The sequence below is a fragment of the Botryllus schlosseri genome, chromosome 12 (genome assembly GCF_051294905.1).
Source record: "Botryllus schlosseri isolate E-star chromosome 12, Bs_hap1, whole genome shotgun sequence".
NCBI lineage: Eukaryota > Metazoa > Chordata > Ascidiacea > Stolidobranchia > Styelidae > Botryllus > Botryllus schlosseri.
Window position 1 is genome coordinate 22,884,928 of NC_137247.1, and position 17,614 is coordinate 22,902,541.

At 41.1% G+C, this 17,614-nt stretch overlaps 1 protein-coding gene across 1 annotated transcript; it reads right to left on the reverse strand.

The window, feature by feature from the left end:
- Nucleotides 1-12,227: 12,227 nt before the first annotated feature.
- LOC145452648 (fibrinogen-like protein A) lies at nt 12,228-16,608 on the reverse strand. Its single transcript, XM_080330826.1, has 5 exons — nt 16,213-16,608; nt 15,996-16,156; nt 15,815-15,911; nt 13,509-13,605; nt 12,228-12,859 (listed from the first exon to the last, which is right to left on the reverse strand). Exons 1-5 carry the CDS (start codon nt 16,472-16,474, stop codon nt 12,523-12,525), a joined length of 954 nt encoding a protein of 317 aa, XP_080186952.1. The 5' UTR covers nt 16,475-16,608; the 3' UTR covers nt 12,228-12,522.
- Between the last annotated feature and the right edge of the window lie 1,006 nt (nt 16,609-17,614).

Below are 17,614 nucleotides of genomic sequence, written 5' to 3' on the forward strand. Positions count from 1 at the left end.
TGAATTAAATATTTGTTACCACACTTCAAGTAACGGCTCACCGGCAAACCTCTCGCGGCACCTACGTTCGATAAAATCACTGTCGTCGGGAAATTCATGTGACCATCATAAAGTTACATTTTTACGTTGGAAAACGCTATTGTGACAAAAAAATTTTCATCAATAGCCGAACTATCGCATACTCAACTTATCTCAACGAAAAAATTCATTAATGTCCCCTTCCATCGCTATAATCACGGAAATACAATTCGCCGGTCGTACGGGATAATATTTAAAATTAAATGTGCAGTGGTAAATAGCATCCGATGACTTATGACAGGGGGGGGGCAACATCCGTCCCGCGGGCTGGATCTGGCGCGCAACGGGATTTTGTCCGGCCCGCGGACAGTTCCCCGTCTTACATGATAAGGTGGCCCGCAGCCCCAGTCTGCCGACATTCCCCACTACTTGCTTAAACGACAAAATTTATTGACAGTATGGTATTATATACGTGTGTGCGCAGCGTGCGAGAGTGGAACTTACGTAGGGTTACCATACGTCCTCTATTAGGAGGATTTGTCCTCTTTTTTGGCTTTTTCGAAAGTTTCTTCGGAGGACGCCCAAATGTCCTCTTTTTCGAGATTTTGTCCTGTTTTTGATAATTTTGGTTAAATATAGGGCAAAATTCGACTGAGATACAGTAGAACAGCACCGAAGTAACGCTCCGACGGCTATTGCAGGAGCTGACCCGGCAATCTGATTTTATTTTGTGTCAACCGACCACGAAGTGGGGAAAATCACCATTTTTTAAAGATTTGGCTGCGGTATTGCAAGTCTGAAATTTTGAAAAAGTGTCCTCTTTTGAGATTTACAAAATATGATAACCCTAAGCATACGTGTAAACTGTAAGTTCCTCGAAGCGAGAAGACTTGCATTATCGGTATTTACGATATACTCAACCCTAATGAATTGATATCTTGGTAAATTTGGATTACCGGGCTTATCGAACGACTTGAAATCTTAATTAAGGATTGCACCGTGGGTTCATTGACCAGAGAGAAGCAGACATGTCGGCGTCTGTACGACAATGCTGTTCTCAAATCCACATTTTCGTCGTCATAATCGACGAGAAATGGCTTTGAATTGACATTACTGTCGTTAAAATACAGTAAATACGATTTTTTCGTTGTTTATGTGGATAAATGTGCGAATAATGTATCGATTCGGCAATACGGCCCGCCATGTACTTAATTTTCATATGGCTGGCCCGCCGACCGGAGAAGTTGCCCGCCCCTGACTTATTTTCGCGCAGGACGGGATTAAAACCAAACCCTAGTAGTAGCGATTTTGGGGCATATCTGGTAAGCCTTAGGGGATGTTATGCTTCTACAATTAGAAAATCTTGTACGCAAGGTAGCCTACATCTCAAGAAATCAGTCATCGCAGGACGCCACGAGGGCTTTCCGCAATGTAAAGTTCTAAGGCAGTCTATTTAACATGCGCATTTGTCGTCCAGAGGGGCCATGAAGACTCTCCGCATCGACGTGAGTGTATCTAAATGCGGCCCAGTATAACAAAAAGGTGGGACAGTAGAACACCCACCCCTGGTTTAGGCTTACGACGGAACCGGTATTATATGTGGTCAGGGGTGTACGAGTTTTGAGTAAATGTTAAAAAGGTGTACCAGGACGAAAAAGGTTGAAGAGCACTGCTCTCGACGACTTAAAACGAGTATACAATTATCGATTGTCCCATGCCCGAAGAGTTGTTCGAAACTCATTTGGAATCCTAACTTCTTTATTTCACGTCTTTCAACGGACGATAGCTTTTCACTCAGAGAAAGTGGACCTCGTAGTTAAAGAATGCACTGGGTTACATAATTTTTTTGCGAGATGAACCCCCCTTTATATGTGCAAGACATTAAGATTGATCCACTATCCGAGGATGCTGCTCTTCAGGCAATGGGTAGATTGGGTAGACCAAGTAGCCAAAATGCACGAGGTGTACGTATATCACTTGTACAGTACTTCAACAGTGCTGATGGGTCAGTACCATGGCACCATGCCAGAGTTAATCGGGTAATGTGATTGCGTAAACATTTGAATTCCGCTTGCAAAAGTACGTTCATAATAAGAGTTTACTGAAACTAGTTGCCGTTGTGAAGTTATTGTGCGTCCAGGGCCGTAACTGCCGCACCCCAAACCCCCCAATTAGGGGGGGGGGCGAGCTCGAAGGGGCCCAAAATTATTTCGTGAATTAGCATAAATTATAGAGTATTTTTTGAAAATTTAGGCAACTTTATCAAAAATTTTTCGCGCTACGCGCGATTTCAAGTTGCCAAGTATCTTGAATATTGGGTACTCTTCCCACAAGAAAAAATACGCAAGATTTATAGAAATGGGCATATCAGCATCGGCCATTACCTCGCCACAACACACCAAGACGTGTGAAGTTTTAGGGCATGTTACATGCGACTGCAAGAAGTGTGCCAGAACGATTGGCAGCGAGAAAATTTTGGCCGAAAAGGACTGCCCTTATGCTGACCGAAAACTTCGTTATATATACAAAATACATGTGAGTAGTCCATAGGCGCCTAAATGACTGGCACCTAAATGTTACTGTCTGGACAATCTGAACCTCACAAGACAAATACCACCCTGCAGGGAAAAATTATATACCAGTGAAGAAATACCAATTTGAAATCGTGGGATCTTTTAGTTTAGTACAGGGGTCACCAACCCGGTGCCCGCGGGCACCAGGTAGCCCGCGAGGATTAGATGAGTAGCCGGCGAGCCCATTCTAAAATTAGGTGGAATAGCATCATTCACCAATAGTCGTCAGATTATTACCAGTGAGCTTTTAAATATATAGATTGATTGATTCAGCTATTCTTGTTTAAGACACACTAACATGTAACTTACATATACAAACACTTGAAAATATCTTCAATTACAGTTAGTAATATATAGATGTATGTGATAGAATCACCAGAAATTTTCAAGATACGTCGCATTGCCAATACAGGCGACATGACGTAATGCCGTGCACGATCTTCTTGAAATGGTGGGGGCTCCGTTACGATAGCTCAACGACCAGGACAATGCCAAAGTAATAACCAATATTACTATTCGGAGTCAGATAGCCGTGAAGTACTAGCAGATTTTCAATATCTGTATACCCATTACATATTGCATCTTTTGGCACAGCTTGTTTCTGTTTCACTCAACGCAGTTTAATATACCATGTTTCTAACTTTCTGTAATCGTTGCTTCTGTCCGGTATAATGAAATCTTGTCATTTCTGGATGCTGAACAGTTGGAGATTGAAATTGTAACACTGCAAAATGACCCCCACCTCAGTCTGCAGCAAGCGTTTGGTGCACTGTTGATACGAAAAAGTACAGTGGTGTATGCGCAGCAGCTATGAAGGTTGCAAGCGTCTATGGTTTAACTTATCGCTGTGAATCAGCCTTTTCATACATGAACTTCATCAAAAACAAACACAAAACACGCGTAATTAATGCACATCTGGAACACTCACGCAGAATTGCAGTGTCAAGTTAAATACCAGAGTATAGCGCACTAGTTGATATCATATAATGCCAGGCTTCCCACTGACTGCTATAGAAACAGATATCATGATGTCCAGTCCTGCCCAGTGCTATGAATATCAAAGCGGAAATTCAGTGTGATATGGGTAAACGGCGGGAGTAAATAGTAGCCCGCCGCTTCAATCATTACGCAAAAGTAGCCCTCGGTTGCAAAAAGGTTGGTGACCCTTGGTTTAGTACGTTTCGGCGATTGTATATTTTTGATATAGCAGACAGGAGGTCACGAAATAACATCATGTAACGAAGTCATACCAACGGGTCCACCTGCCCCAAGATGTTTAATTATTATTTACGGGCTTTACATTTTCCAAGACAACACCTGACTCAGCTCTACCGGTAAATCTGATTACGTGAGCAACTGAGTGTAGAGGACAAGAAATTGATAGCAATATATATGCAATTCCCGATCTTATTGACCGATTTTATCTTGAATCATCGAAAATTTTCGCGCTTGGCGCTGGCTTAGGCTACTACGCAGTACATCTATACTTTCGTGGCAAAGTGAGCAACGTGGTGGCGGCCTGGAGGGTCGGTTTATCACCCTATTGGAGCCAAAGACTCCAGTTTTTTTGGGCCTGACGAAGTGCTGTTTCGTTCCTGCCAACGGGTATACAATACATCCGGAGATGTTTATTTATTATTGAGGGGTCCTACCCTTTCAAACACACCTGACTCTGCTCTACCGGTAAATCTCATTACGTGAGCAGAGAAAGGATAAAAATTGATAGCAATATATATGCAATCCCTGATCATATTGCCCGATTCAGTCATGAATTATAGAAATTTTTCGCGCTTCGCGCGTTTAGGCGATACAAACTCACTCACTAAACGGACACCCAATATAGATGATAAGCAGCGGTAAACAACGTACAGCTTGAGGTGGGTCTGGGGGGCGAAGCCCCCAGAAAATAGGTTTATCACCCTATGGGGGCCCAGGACCAACGTTTTTTTTGGGGGGGCTGACGAAGTGCTGCTACGGCCCTGTGTGCATCCTGCTATCTAATACTGTTTTCTTGATCCTGTGTAATATTACAATTGCTATTGGTAATTGTATCAACTGTCAATGACTCTAGCATTACTGTTCGACAGTATTGCGTCATACGTTTGGTTTTGAATTCACATAAATAGAAATAAGTATGCATCGGTTCTAGGACAGTTGATCCGTCTCGACATAGGACGTTTTGTGGTCTCAATCAAATACCATGTTTTCCACGCTAGAACAGAGCTAGAGATGAGCATTGGGTAATTTCTAATGATGTTTTCAAATGGTTTCAAGGCTTTTTGTTAGTGTTTTGCATGATTAAACGCCAGTTCTAAATACAAAAAGCTTCACATTTTGGCGGGTTTTGATTTGCCGTGATATTTCACTATGGCCTAGAGTTGCATGGTCGAAGTGATCGGCGTCGCAACTTTAGTAGCGCAAGTAACGACTTACATTTCTGATCAATTACAAGTAGAAGTAGTAATTTATGTTAGATGTGAAAACTACTTCGATTTAAAGACGGAATGAAAGGTATGAAAATTTCTTAAATTCCGCAAATATCTAAGGATATTTGGTCGGGGAGAGGGTGGTCGCATTCTTTCAACAGTTAGTCGGAGGTGGTTACATACGAAATCGCAAGATCTATATTCTCGGCTAACACAAAATGTCTATAATGACGTTTCCCATTGGTAGAATATTCGAAAATATATTCAGTTACCGGGCTTTAGGGGCTGTGTCACGCAGTTCTATTGATCATGTATATACCTCATGAGAGTGGTGCATTTTTTTCCTTAAACTACTTTCTACTTTTCAGAATCCAAATTGCAAAATTAGATAGTTTATCTTAAATACTGTTCAGTACGAAGTAGAAGTAGTCTGAAATCATATCAACTCCAGTAAGTGCTGCAAGTAGAAAAAAATCTACCTTATAACCCTCCAAAACTAATAAAATCCACATCGATACTATCTTCCAAACGAGACGTGATAAAACGAAAATAACGCCAGATTCGTGTTCGACGACCCATTTTAAGGTACGTTTGAACCAAAGTAATCCTGGCGCAAAAATGGTGGAGAACAGTGAATAGGACCGAAACGTTCTCGCTTTCGCCTATTGCTATCGATTCCTGGCCCATAACAGTACATAATCATCATACGTTTGACCGCGATTGGGTAACACTGATCATTAGGGCAAGTTTTGTTGCAGTCAAATCCGTGGAAAGATATATATTTATTTTTCACAAAAGTTGCAGTAAAAGACCACATTTTGGTTGGTTGACTAAAAAAAAACAGTTTTCCATCCACATTCTCCGTTGGTCGCAGGCCGCAAGAATGCAATATCGAGACAAAGTAGGACTCGCAGTAGGCCAACCACGTTTTTAATATTAACGTCTGTACAGTGATTCGACTGACCTTGTGCATATACACGAAACAGATCTTTTATGTATAGCCGATATGTTTTTCCATTGAGAGCATGTCGCCAAGTGAAGTCCCCAAGTTGGATGAGTACTTTGGATAGTGCCTGTTACGAATATGATGGTGAATTGATTGTGGTCGATGGGGCGTCTGGTTGATGGGAAATGATGAGTTCCGTCTTCTCTTTGTTTAATTTGAGACGATTTTGTGCCATCCAGAGCTCAATATCGTTAAGACATATTTGTAACTTGGATGACGCGCTCTCCCGATAATTGCTATTTCTCATAACATCGTATAGACTTGTGCATCATCAGTGTAACAATGGTGGGCACCGTGGCGACGGCAAATATCTCCGACTAGCTTCGTGTACATGAGGTAGAGCAGTGGGTCGAGAACAGAACCTTGAGCTACTCATGATCCGATTTGAATTTCTGACGAACGGACGCCCTTCACAGATACACACATCATTTTATCTGTCAAATAAGATTTTATCCGTTCCCATGCCACTCCGGAAATTCCGAGGACATGATGGAGCCGTTCCACCAATAGAACGTGGTCGATTGCATCGAAAGCACCGGACAGATCCAGCGTGATCAAGGCGACCATGTTCCCGTTATCGAGGGCGGAAGCAATGTCATTTTGAACACCTAACACGTTGCTGTTTCAGTCCAGTCTCCGGCACGATATTTGTTGCTGTTTGGCAGAGCTTTCACTGCGAAATGATCACACGAGCTGTTTATATTTGCATCAGCTACGCATGCATCGAATACAATTGTTGAGTCGCGCAAGATCTTTGGTCCTTCGCGAGTGATGGGCACATCAAGGTAGTGTCCTGAATGGTGTTGCTCCAGTCCACGTAGGTTTAGCTGGCGGGTAAATTGATGTTCATTCTTGTTTGTAGAGTCAGCAATCTCCCACAATCATAACATATACCGACTCTGACAACTCATAACACACCGAATCCTAATATTTTCTTCACACAACTCCGAATCCATAATTCCTGTAAATCAGCCCAGGAAATTACCCCTTCATTACATCTTAGTGGGGTTACCAATGTCTTCCTTTAGGAGGAATCGTCCTACTTTTTCAAGAAATGTACTCCCTCCACCCATATGTCCTCTTTTTGGCAATGCGTCCTCTTTGTGAGCTTCAAATACTAAAACGGACCACGAATTCCACGAGATGAGGGCAAAATTGACCAGAGACGGGTATTTCTAGAGTCGAGTTCGAGAAATTACCTTCATTTAGTCAACTGGCCTAAAATAGGTTGTAAACGGGTTTTTCGGGAGTTGAGTCGGAAAAATTACCTTTTTAATCAACACAATAATATCATCCAATTTTTTTTCGTAAAATTGTCGATTTATAGTCTGCCACAGCTTCCTTTTGTGACCTGATGACCTGTAAAATGTGGCGTTCTTTTTGGATCTCAAAATATGGCCCGCGGACCGCATCCGGTTAAGCAGACGATTTCATCCGTCTGCGAGGCAATTCTAAGTTGATTGAATAATACTTGTATGATACGGTACATTTTTGACAAAAGTTCAAGTTTTTAGTATATGAGATACTTCCAGTAAATAATCCGCCGAGTTCTGGTTTTAGTTCCGGTTTAGTTCTGGTTTTAGGCCGCATTATAGCCGTCCGACAGCGGTAATATGATTTCACTCTAATCACTATTTGGAAACAAATTGCTGACATTGACATCCAGTTCCGAAAAGTGGTTCTTCTGATAAGCGAAAACGTATTCGCGAAACCGTTATATGCAAGCTATACATGGAGAATAAAATGGTCACACAATTATAATTGAGATATATGTCGTCGCACCACTGTTCTGACTCAAAAGGTCCCAGGCCTCTACACAAACCCGAATCGCAAATTGATACTGATGAACCAAATTCCAACGTGCGCGTTTTTGTACCGCATACCTATTACCTGTCCTAACCAATGGTTGCCGCCAGGTTACGATTAGGCTACAACAAACGCAGCATAGTAATATGCCAGCCTAAATCGTTGTTAACGCCATTATTTTAGCGGTTTATAACTGTATTCAATCGACCAAGCATATTAGTTTTGCTAACTTAATTGTTTGTGAATAAAGTTCAACTAGAATATGAACCCGATGACCTGAAATATAATGTAATCTACTATCACACCCAAAGGCCTGATAATAATGTATTCATATGAAAACTGGGGCACGGATTTTGAGATAACAATTTGAAATAATTTGACTACGAGCGATCGGAAAGTTTGAATCCGGCCCGCGACGCAAGTTGAGTTTGACACCTCTGCCATAGAGTTTAGTTAATAATTATATCCAGCGAATCATCCTTTTTTCGATATTTAGCAAAAATTAAATGTGTGAAAAATCCCCTATACGTGAAAAATATATTACTTCCGTAGCTGCGATGGCGCTGTTTAGTAACATTTGAGAACAGTTGGTTCAATTTCAAAGCAGTCGGAATCACAGCATTTTCACTAACTCCGACATTCACTCCAACCAGTAAGTGGTTTCACAACTCGGAGTCCAAAGAGTCATACAAACTCCGACTGCGATTCCATCCAGAGAAAATTTAACGAAACTCCGAATCTGGCTACACGACTCCGACTCCAGAGCCCTTCTGTGATTCGGGACCTTGTGGCCTGTTTTCAACTCTGGTGTTGGTTGAGAAATCTGGCCGTGAATTCATCACATCTGTGTTCCCTGTTCCGTAAACCAAAGTTCACATGACAAATTGACCACTGGAGAGCTCTTTCAGCGCACATGACATGCTCGTAGTGCAAATTCGAGCAAGAAACACCGAAAAAAATTACATTCTAATTTGTAATACCTATCAGGAACAAGTAACCAATGCTATGTTTTCTCTCAAATTAGTCTGTTAGCGCTGATATACTAGTCAGTCAATCTCTCCGGTTACTTGGTTTTCCTTGTATATTGTAGATAACTCGGGGGTGATCGAGATATTTATTCACTATATAGAAGACATCTGAATATAATAATCCAAAACATCAGATATTATGATTTCGCATACGATTTTCATAAGCCACATCCTATGTTTGGCAATGAATGACTCCGACTATATACAAAGATAATCGGGTCCGAATGATCGTGGATTATTGAAAGACTGTTTGAAAATGCTCGCCCACCCGTGGCATGATTAAGGCAGATTTAGTTGCGTTCATTTGTTGTACAGTCCTTATCCGAGATTCGTGACAAAATTCTTTAGCGATATATTTGTATCATACGATAAGACTACTCATTACATCCTCGCGAGTTTGCGACGGACGGGCAAATTTTTATTAAATTACGTTGTCAAATCATACTCTTGTTTTGTGACCTCAGGGCAAAATTGTCGTCACTCAAAATTCTATGTAATCACTCACACGTACCACAACAAACTGAAAAAAATATTTATTTGTTGAAACACGTGCGATTTCCTATTAGTAATTCTACACGGGCCGCCATACTTTCTCCTCTGCTGGTCGGATTTGTAACGCGAGACTCGGGATTCAACGTCATGATCATCCGGCGCCAGTTTTTTTGGACTGGACATAGATATCGACGGTTTTGCGCAACACGCCAAGGTGATCTTCAGTATATGTTCCGTCGCCGTCGATCTTCCTGGTATCGCACTTCTTGTTGACTAAGCTACAAGTTTATTTGCTTGAGTGTGTCAATGGCCCTTGCGTGGTTGCAATTGTTCAGAACATTGCCGATTATTAAAGTTTGAGGTGTATTTCATGGGAGTTCCATCGCCCTGATTAGATTTTAATGTATATTTTCGGAATCAGTCCGGCAGTAGCTTTCAAATAAGATCAACTTTATTGAATTTAGGCACGCTGGTCGTCAGCTATGGGATGAGCAATTATGTTGCGTTCAGATTGCTGAGCAGTGATTGCCTCCGGGCAAGCAAGCATGACGACGGAGGTTGCGTATCTATCCGTAGGTTAGTTATCTATAGTATGACAGGGGTTTCAAACTCAACTTGGATCGCGGGCCGGATTCAAATGTTTTGATCGCTCGTGGGCCGCACCAGTCAAATGATTCTAATATGTTAACTTCCAAACCATACCTTTATTTTTTGCACTCGAATGCTTTATTATAAAGGCTATATATAGCCTACACCAGTGGTTCTCAACCGGTGTGCCGCGGCACACTAGTGTGCCATTTAGTTCTCGCAAGTGTGCCGCGAGCGAATCCTTCAGAATTTTAAAATTATGCGCAAAATAATTCTAGTCTATAGCAAACGATATTTAATGTAAATGCAGTTTTCCAATCCTCACTATCTCCCCAATCATCAGCAATAAACTAACTTATTTGGGATTGACGTTCGCGTTTACAAATTCGAATATCAAACATGGCATTCCACATTATGATTGCTAGGTGTCGTGCCGGCACTTCCGTTAAAATGCAGGCTTGTAGCACAACGCTGTGTTACTGTCGACGAATATGAGAATTGAGAAGTAAGGTAGTTCAAATTATATCAGTTAACAAACCTCTTTGCCGTATAAGTTACATTATAGGTTTGTTGGGAGTATAATTGAACAGCGTGTGCTGGCTGCCATTAAATCTATTGAGGTATGGATATCCTCCCGCGTGGTACACGATCTGCGTGAAAATGCATTGTATTCCCTACACCTCTACGCCTCAGTATTCTTTAGCGGCGACGACGTTTGATCTCTTCGACCCAATGCGGCAGTGGGCAGATTTATTGCCAAACAAATCTTATGAAATCGTATCTAAGGGCAGCCCAAAGTTTCTATGAAGTCTTATATCAAAATCTCCTCTTTTACCTTCGTATGAATACGCCCTGTTTGTGGTAATCACGAAGAAACAATATTCTGGCCCGAGGAACACGACGACTTTCCATCACGGCCTAGTAAGCTATATAGGGGAAGCTTTACGTGCAAAAGTTTACTTTTGGAATGGAGAAGTTTATTTTTAAAAAACGGAACTACAGAAACATTTTGGATTGACCGCAGAGGTGGTCACATTAGTCGGCGTTGCCATTGGGAGCTAATAAGTATCCTGGTAGTTTTCTGGTGCCGTAAGCCAAAAACGTTTAGAACCACTATGATGGTGTGCCGCGAACTATTTTTCATTTCAGATGGTGCCGCGAGGTCAAAAAGGCTGAGAACCACTGGCCTACACAATAGTCTTATACATTATATAACGGATCATGGGGTTATTTTTTAGCAACGATCTTTTTCGCAAACAATGAAATCGAAAAAAAAATGAATAGGCGATTGTACACAGTTATAAGCTACAAAAAAACGGTGGCTCTAACGACGATATAAGTTAACATACTTCTATGCGGCCTTTGTTTTAGCCGTGGTTGCGCATATAGGCTCTGCGTCTTCGTTTTGAGCGATATGTCTACACGAGATTTGACTGTAAACGCAAAGTTGGAATACTTTTCATTATCTTCAGGCTATATCGCCATTCGGGTTTCTCTTGGGGCCGAAAATGGGAACTATTGGATCAAAATAAGGCGGTGTTTGAACTTTATTCCTCATGAATGTAAAGAATTATAATCGCCATGTACAATCCATGTATACTACCCAATGTATACCATACGCACAATTGTACATACAACGGTTTCGCATGGCTTTGTCGCCTCTGTGAATAAATATTTTGGTCGACCTTTCCGGAAAACTTTAAATTGAGTTTGAACTCTTTGGCCTTAATAGAATGTAGTTTCAATGTCAACGACTAGTTCCTAATGGTGAATTAGAAGTCAACACCGCCCCATGTACATTTGCTGTCTCACGGGATTATTTACGTCGAATTATTTCTTGCTAAAATCTCAGCTTTTGGTAGAAATTTTCGTGACATTATTGCAGGCCGAAAGAAATCATCCAGCGGGCTGAGTGCCGGGTGCGGGTGGCGGTGTTGAATATTTCCTACGGAACTACTTCGAGAATATTGTGATATATATGCATTAGTTCATTCGCAATTGTGGTTAGATAAAGTCCCTTCGTATACAATATGCATGCAGGTTTCTCCATGACGTCGCAGCCCATACTTGACATGCTTTACATGCAACATATTCAGGTAAATGTCCGATCCTGTCTGAGGTCGGATCTGTACAATATATGGCACATCATTTCGAGACCTCGAAAACCTCATAGTTCTTTTATATATAACTGTAAGTAACAACCCTGGCTAGTCGGTTGTGGGCGTTCCTAGTTCCAGCGAAACCTTTCTGGCGACATAATGTAATCAGGCGTCGGAATCACTATGCATAGTATCCTTGGACAGAGTCGAATTAATTCAATATTTTGTTTACATCCAGTAGTATTTTTTGGTTTCGTAGTAATCACTCAATCTGTCAGATCGTCACATAGATCGTCACATAGATGTCGTTATCAGTTTGATGATACAAGATACAAATATAGAATAGGCTCAGTATTGGTATATACTTATTTTCTGTCAAGTTTGCCAACTATTCTTTTCAGCACAGTCTACATAAATTGTTTGACATTCGTCGCCACTTCATGTTGAGGTGCTTTTGATGGTACTTCGTTTATTGACCAAATATTATCATGGCTTTCTCCTAAACTTCATTTCCGTATACTTCATGTACAATCGTCGACCCAGTGTTCCATGATACCATACGACACCTGGCCAGTCGTTGATTATGTCATATTTGCCATTTAGATTCGACCACTGGCAATCGTTGTACCACCATCCTCCTTTCCTAATTATCGCACAATTCCTACTGGATGCTCGGTCATGGTCTGCATCTCTCGTGGAAAATCGTTGGTTATCATGTCTGGTTGCCGGATGCGGCGGTTGCGCAAAAGAATCCGTGGCGTTTCCTGAATAACCGCTGACATGCAGTCTGTATTTGTCCGACGATGGTCCAACGTAGAAGGAGCTGACAGTAGATAGAACTGATCAATCGGTTGGCAAAGTCTATTTGATAATTGTTCAGATTAATACTCAAGTTAAGAAATTGCTCTCATTCGTTGCCAAAAGTCAAAAGATGCATGCCTGGGTAGAACATTGGGCGCAAGTATACAATAAAACAATCATTGCTTCGAGGATTATATTTGGGTTACCGTATTTTTGTGGCTCAAATTCTGGACACTCTATAGCACCCCCTAGCGTTTTTTTAATGACTCGAGTCATTACAACCCTTCTCGCTACTGCGCCGCTTTGCTACACTCAATTGCGCCGAAGACATGTCACTGAAGTTCAATAAAATCTTGGGGGTCCTTCAAATCATTACCTTCAAGGATTGCCCAGTTATATGTATGGGGATACATGCTATTCAAGTATACTAGTATACCTGTATAGGCTTTTCGGAGTACAGAACTTCAATATTGCAGCAAACAATACGTTCATATTGCCGATTTATTCCACTCGAAGCTTTTCGACTGTCCGTCTTCTGGAGTGACCGCCATATTTTGAACTTGGTTAACCTCGTTTACTGGCGGTCACTCCTGAAGAGGGCCAGTCGAAAAGCTTCGAGTGGAATAAATCGCCAGTATGAACGTATTGTTTGCTGCAATATTGAAGTATACCTGTATTTTGCGTAGTATTGTATGCCTTTTCTGTCAATCATATCAATTCTGAGTTCTGTGTTTCCGGTTTTCGTCAACTGATGAATCGTTTCTAATCCTGTAATGCAAGACCCTGTCATCGGAATGTTCTTTTATGCTTCATATTTGACTCCAGAACGTGCGCGACATTTGGAGCCTAAAGATGAAATATCTGTCATAATATTTCGGCATATCACGACGATATATACCGCGACGTCCATAAAAACAGATATCAAAACTTAAGGAATGTGTTAAAAATACTCCGTGCTACACGTCGATGCACCATGAGTACCCAAATAACAACAACAGACGGGATTAATACATTCTGCTTATTGCGATCGTGGATTGCATATGACTCTTTTTGCAAACATTTTTTCAACTATCATGGGCTAGAATGACTTGACCGGTACACCGAATGCTGAATTCCGTATCAGGCCGGGTGACTGGTCGAGTCATGACTTGACTCGAGTCAGACTCGAGTCACCTTTTTCGTAGGACTTGACTTGACTCGAGTCACTTTGCTTGACTTGACTTGACTTGACTCGGCGTATCAGAAATGTGGATTGACTCGTGACTCGGAGCAAATTTCACGAATCAATTTCAGGTCATCAAGTAATCGGTGTCGATGAAAATCACTGTATCTTGCATGTTCAGATTGTTCGTCAAACGATGGCGTAACCCGTGAGAGCGACCAATCACTCAATGATCGTGCGTTTTACTGAGCCTACATTATTCTCTCACAAATATATTGACCACAAACGAAGCGATCGAAGCTTACTGCTTACGTTGTCGTAAATTAGTAGTAAAGTAGTTTAATATCAAAATATCTCTTTCTGTTCTCTGTTCTTACCTTAACCGAACCTTTTGTTTTATTTTGAAACTGAAATCGAATATAGTTTATATCAGGGGTTCTCAACCCGCGGTCCGCGGGCCGCATGCGCGCATGCACGCTCCATGAAGCGATTTACTTGCGACGATTGAAGCGATTTACTTGATTTGAAATGCATAAAAATGGTCTAGACGACCGTATACGACTAATAAATAGGCCCCAGTAGCCTAAATTTGATGGAAGCTCACAAATGCATGGTAACAATGTTTTGCGGCCCGCAGCGTCTTTTGCGGGTAAAATGCGGCCCGTTGTACATGCGAAGTTGAGAACCCCTGGTTTATATACTCCTCAACCGTTGGTGTAGACTCGAATTTTATCATATCAATATGTATAAATGGGTAATGTATTGTATCTTATTAATGCGTTTCTTTATCCTTTATTTTGGCTGATAACTATAAACTGAGGCTATGCTATTACTTACGCAGTTTAACAGTTCTACGTATATGTGTAAGCGATACAGCCCCTTATTGCATGTATATTTACCTCGATATTCCTTCGTCGGTTCAGAATCAATGACTAATCAATCTGCAAGTCAGATAACTGGCGAAATGTAATACGGTAACTATGCTTCATACTTCGAAAAGGCCACTTGACTTGAATTTTGACTTGACTCGTGAATCGACTTGACTTGACTCGACTTGACTCGAGTCACCTCCAAACATCGAGTGACTTGACTTGACTCGAATCACCTTCGAAAATCGATTGACTTGACTTCACTCGAGTCAAAATATGCAATGAATCTAAATTACTCGTGACTCGAAGGTAGTGACTTGATCCCAACACTGGTAGATGGTGACGTGGCTACCATATTCGGACACCAGCATACCGTGATGACGATATTTTCGACATACCTGATTGTCAACGAAGTATGATTACGCGTTCATAGTTTTACTCTAATTGTTCACCTGAAAAGTGACTGAATCATCTTTTAACGCTGTAAATAAATAATAAATATACATGTGACTAATTTGCATGTATAATCAAAAGCAATAAAAACAGATTTGTTACGCATTGAATTGCCACGCAATCACTTGCATGTGACCTGAGGTTTGATCGCGTACCTAATTATGTATAGTGGATTATAATATGGGTGCGAAGCAATCTTATTTCGGTCAAGAGTACCACAAGTGAAGTATTGGTTGCATTCGCGTTACGTTACAGATTAGGTACTAGCTCACGTCTGCATATTTCCCAAACAGCTGTAAAGTCACAAACTCTTTCACGGGTACATGCAGTATATGAGCAAACGAAAATCTATAATGATGTATATTTCAAACAACATTCTTACATCAGATAACAAACCTATTGCTTGAAGTGCTTGAAGGAAAGAAGAATCAGCGGGATGGTCCCTCGAATAAATTCATAGCAGGAAATTTATTGCTGCACTAGAAACCATTACCTAGCCAGAATTCTCGATTAGGCGTCCCAAATCCGGTGACGTAATCGGTCCAATCTCGGTAAAAGTCAACTTGACCGTTCATTCTTCTTTGAAACACCTGAACAGTACAATAGATACCTAGCAATAATGTTTTCATCAGGCAGTCTCTAGAAATTCAATATGCTATCCAACTGGTACCCACAATCCAACTTCCTCCGTCGGTTGTGGCATCGCAGTATACTTGTCTAGTGTCAAAATATGACGGAATAAATATATCGACCAGTCCTCCGGTATCGTTAACCGATTTTGCCGGCTCTTCGAAGAAATTATCGCAATTTCTCGGCGCAAACAAGAATCCAACCTCTAAAATAACGAAAAAGATCGAAGGAGCTCGCGAGAACGAATTCAATCACTTTTACTCTCGTTTAATTTCCGGTCCACCATCCTCTCCACACTGGTCAAGTCCACAGTTCCGACTGGACCGGGCGGTCCAGATGGCCCAGGTGGTCCAGCTTTGCCGACTCGTGTTAATTCAGTTTGACCACTACTTTGTTGCATGGGACATAAACTTTGGCATTGTTGGCAATACAAGTCTCGGAACGTACCATCTATAATCTGGCACTGAGCTATTTTCGTTGTCATGAAGACCAAACTTGAAGCAAGTATTAACGCTATTGCCATTGCAAGCGCCTGTTAGTTTTATCCTATTGCGATTCAGGACCAACTGATAAACTGTATATGACTATCCTGATTCCTAATTTTTTCGCACCGTAAACGATCGAATTCCTTAGAAGCTGAATGATTTAGGATAGTTGTCTTGGATTATAACCATCATGTGCCTAGGAGTAGGCTGTCATTCGCCTTTTTCGAGAGTTACCTTTTTCATGGAAATCACCCTCGCCAGGAATTCAATGAAAGTACTTTGTTTTCCTTCTGCTTAATGGCAAACAGACTATTTGCATGGGCCTTACAGGAAGAAGTGTGTGGTAAATTTATTATTTTATTGACATCGGTCTATATGCCATACATAACAATGAAAAATAATATACTGATAGTCTTGACATGAGTCGAATCACGACTTAAGTCGAGTCAGACTCGTGTCAACTTTTTCGAATGACTTTCCTTGACTCGAGTCACATTCCAATAATGATTGACTTGACTTGACGTTTCAGAAATGCGGTTTGACTCGTGACTCGAAGGAAAATATAGGAATCAATTTCAACTTATCAAGTGATCGAGGTCGTTTAAATATAGCTGCATCTGGTATAGGTTCGGTTTGGTACCGAAACGCTGGTGTGATCTGTGAGCGCAACCAATCATTCGATGCCTTGTTATATCACATTTTATTGACCGAAACGCAGTGATCAGAGCTTATACCTAACGTCGTCGTAAATTATAGTGGTAAAGTAATATAATAGCAATGTATCTCTGTTCTATAAACTGCTCACTGTGACCAACCATCGTGTATGTATGTATATTTAATTGAAAATGGTGCTTACAACTGCGAATGCTTTTGCACCATGTCACCATGCTCATGTATGAGTCAAATCGAACGAATATCGCTTGTATACGCTTATATCACTCCTCAATAATTGGAGGAGGTTTATATTGTATACCATGGAGGTGTAGTTGGGTAGTGAATTTCTTATGATTCTTATTCTGTAATTTGACTGATAATTAAAGACTGGGGTTATGCCATTACTTGCGTAGCTTAGGAGTCCTACGTATGAACAGTACAATCCTTTTTGTGTGTATATTCAACTCACTACTTGTTCCCCGATCCAAAATGCAATGATTCTGAATTATGGCTCGTAGGCCTAC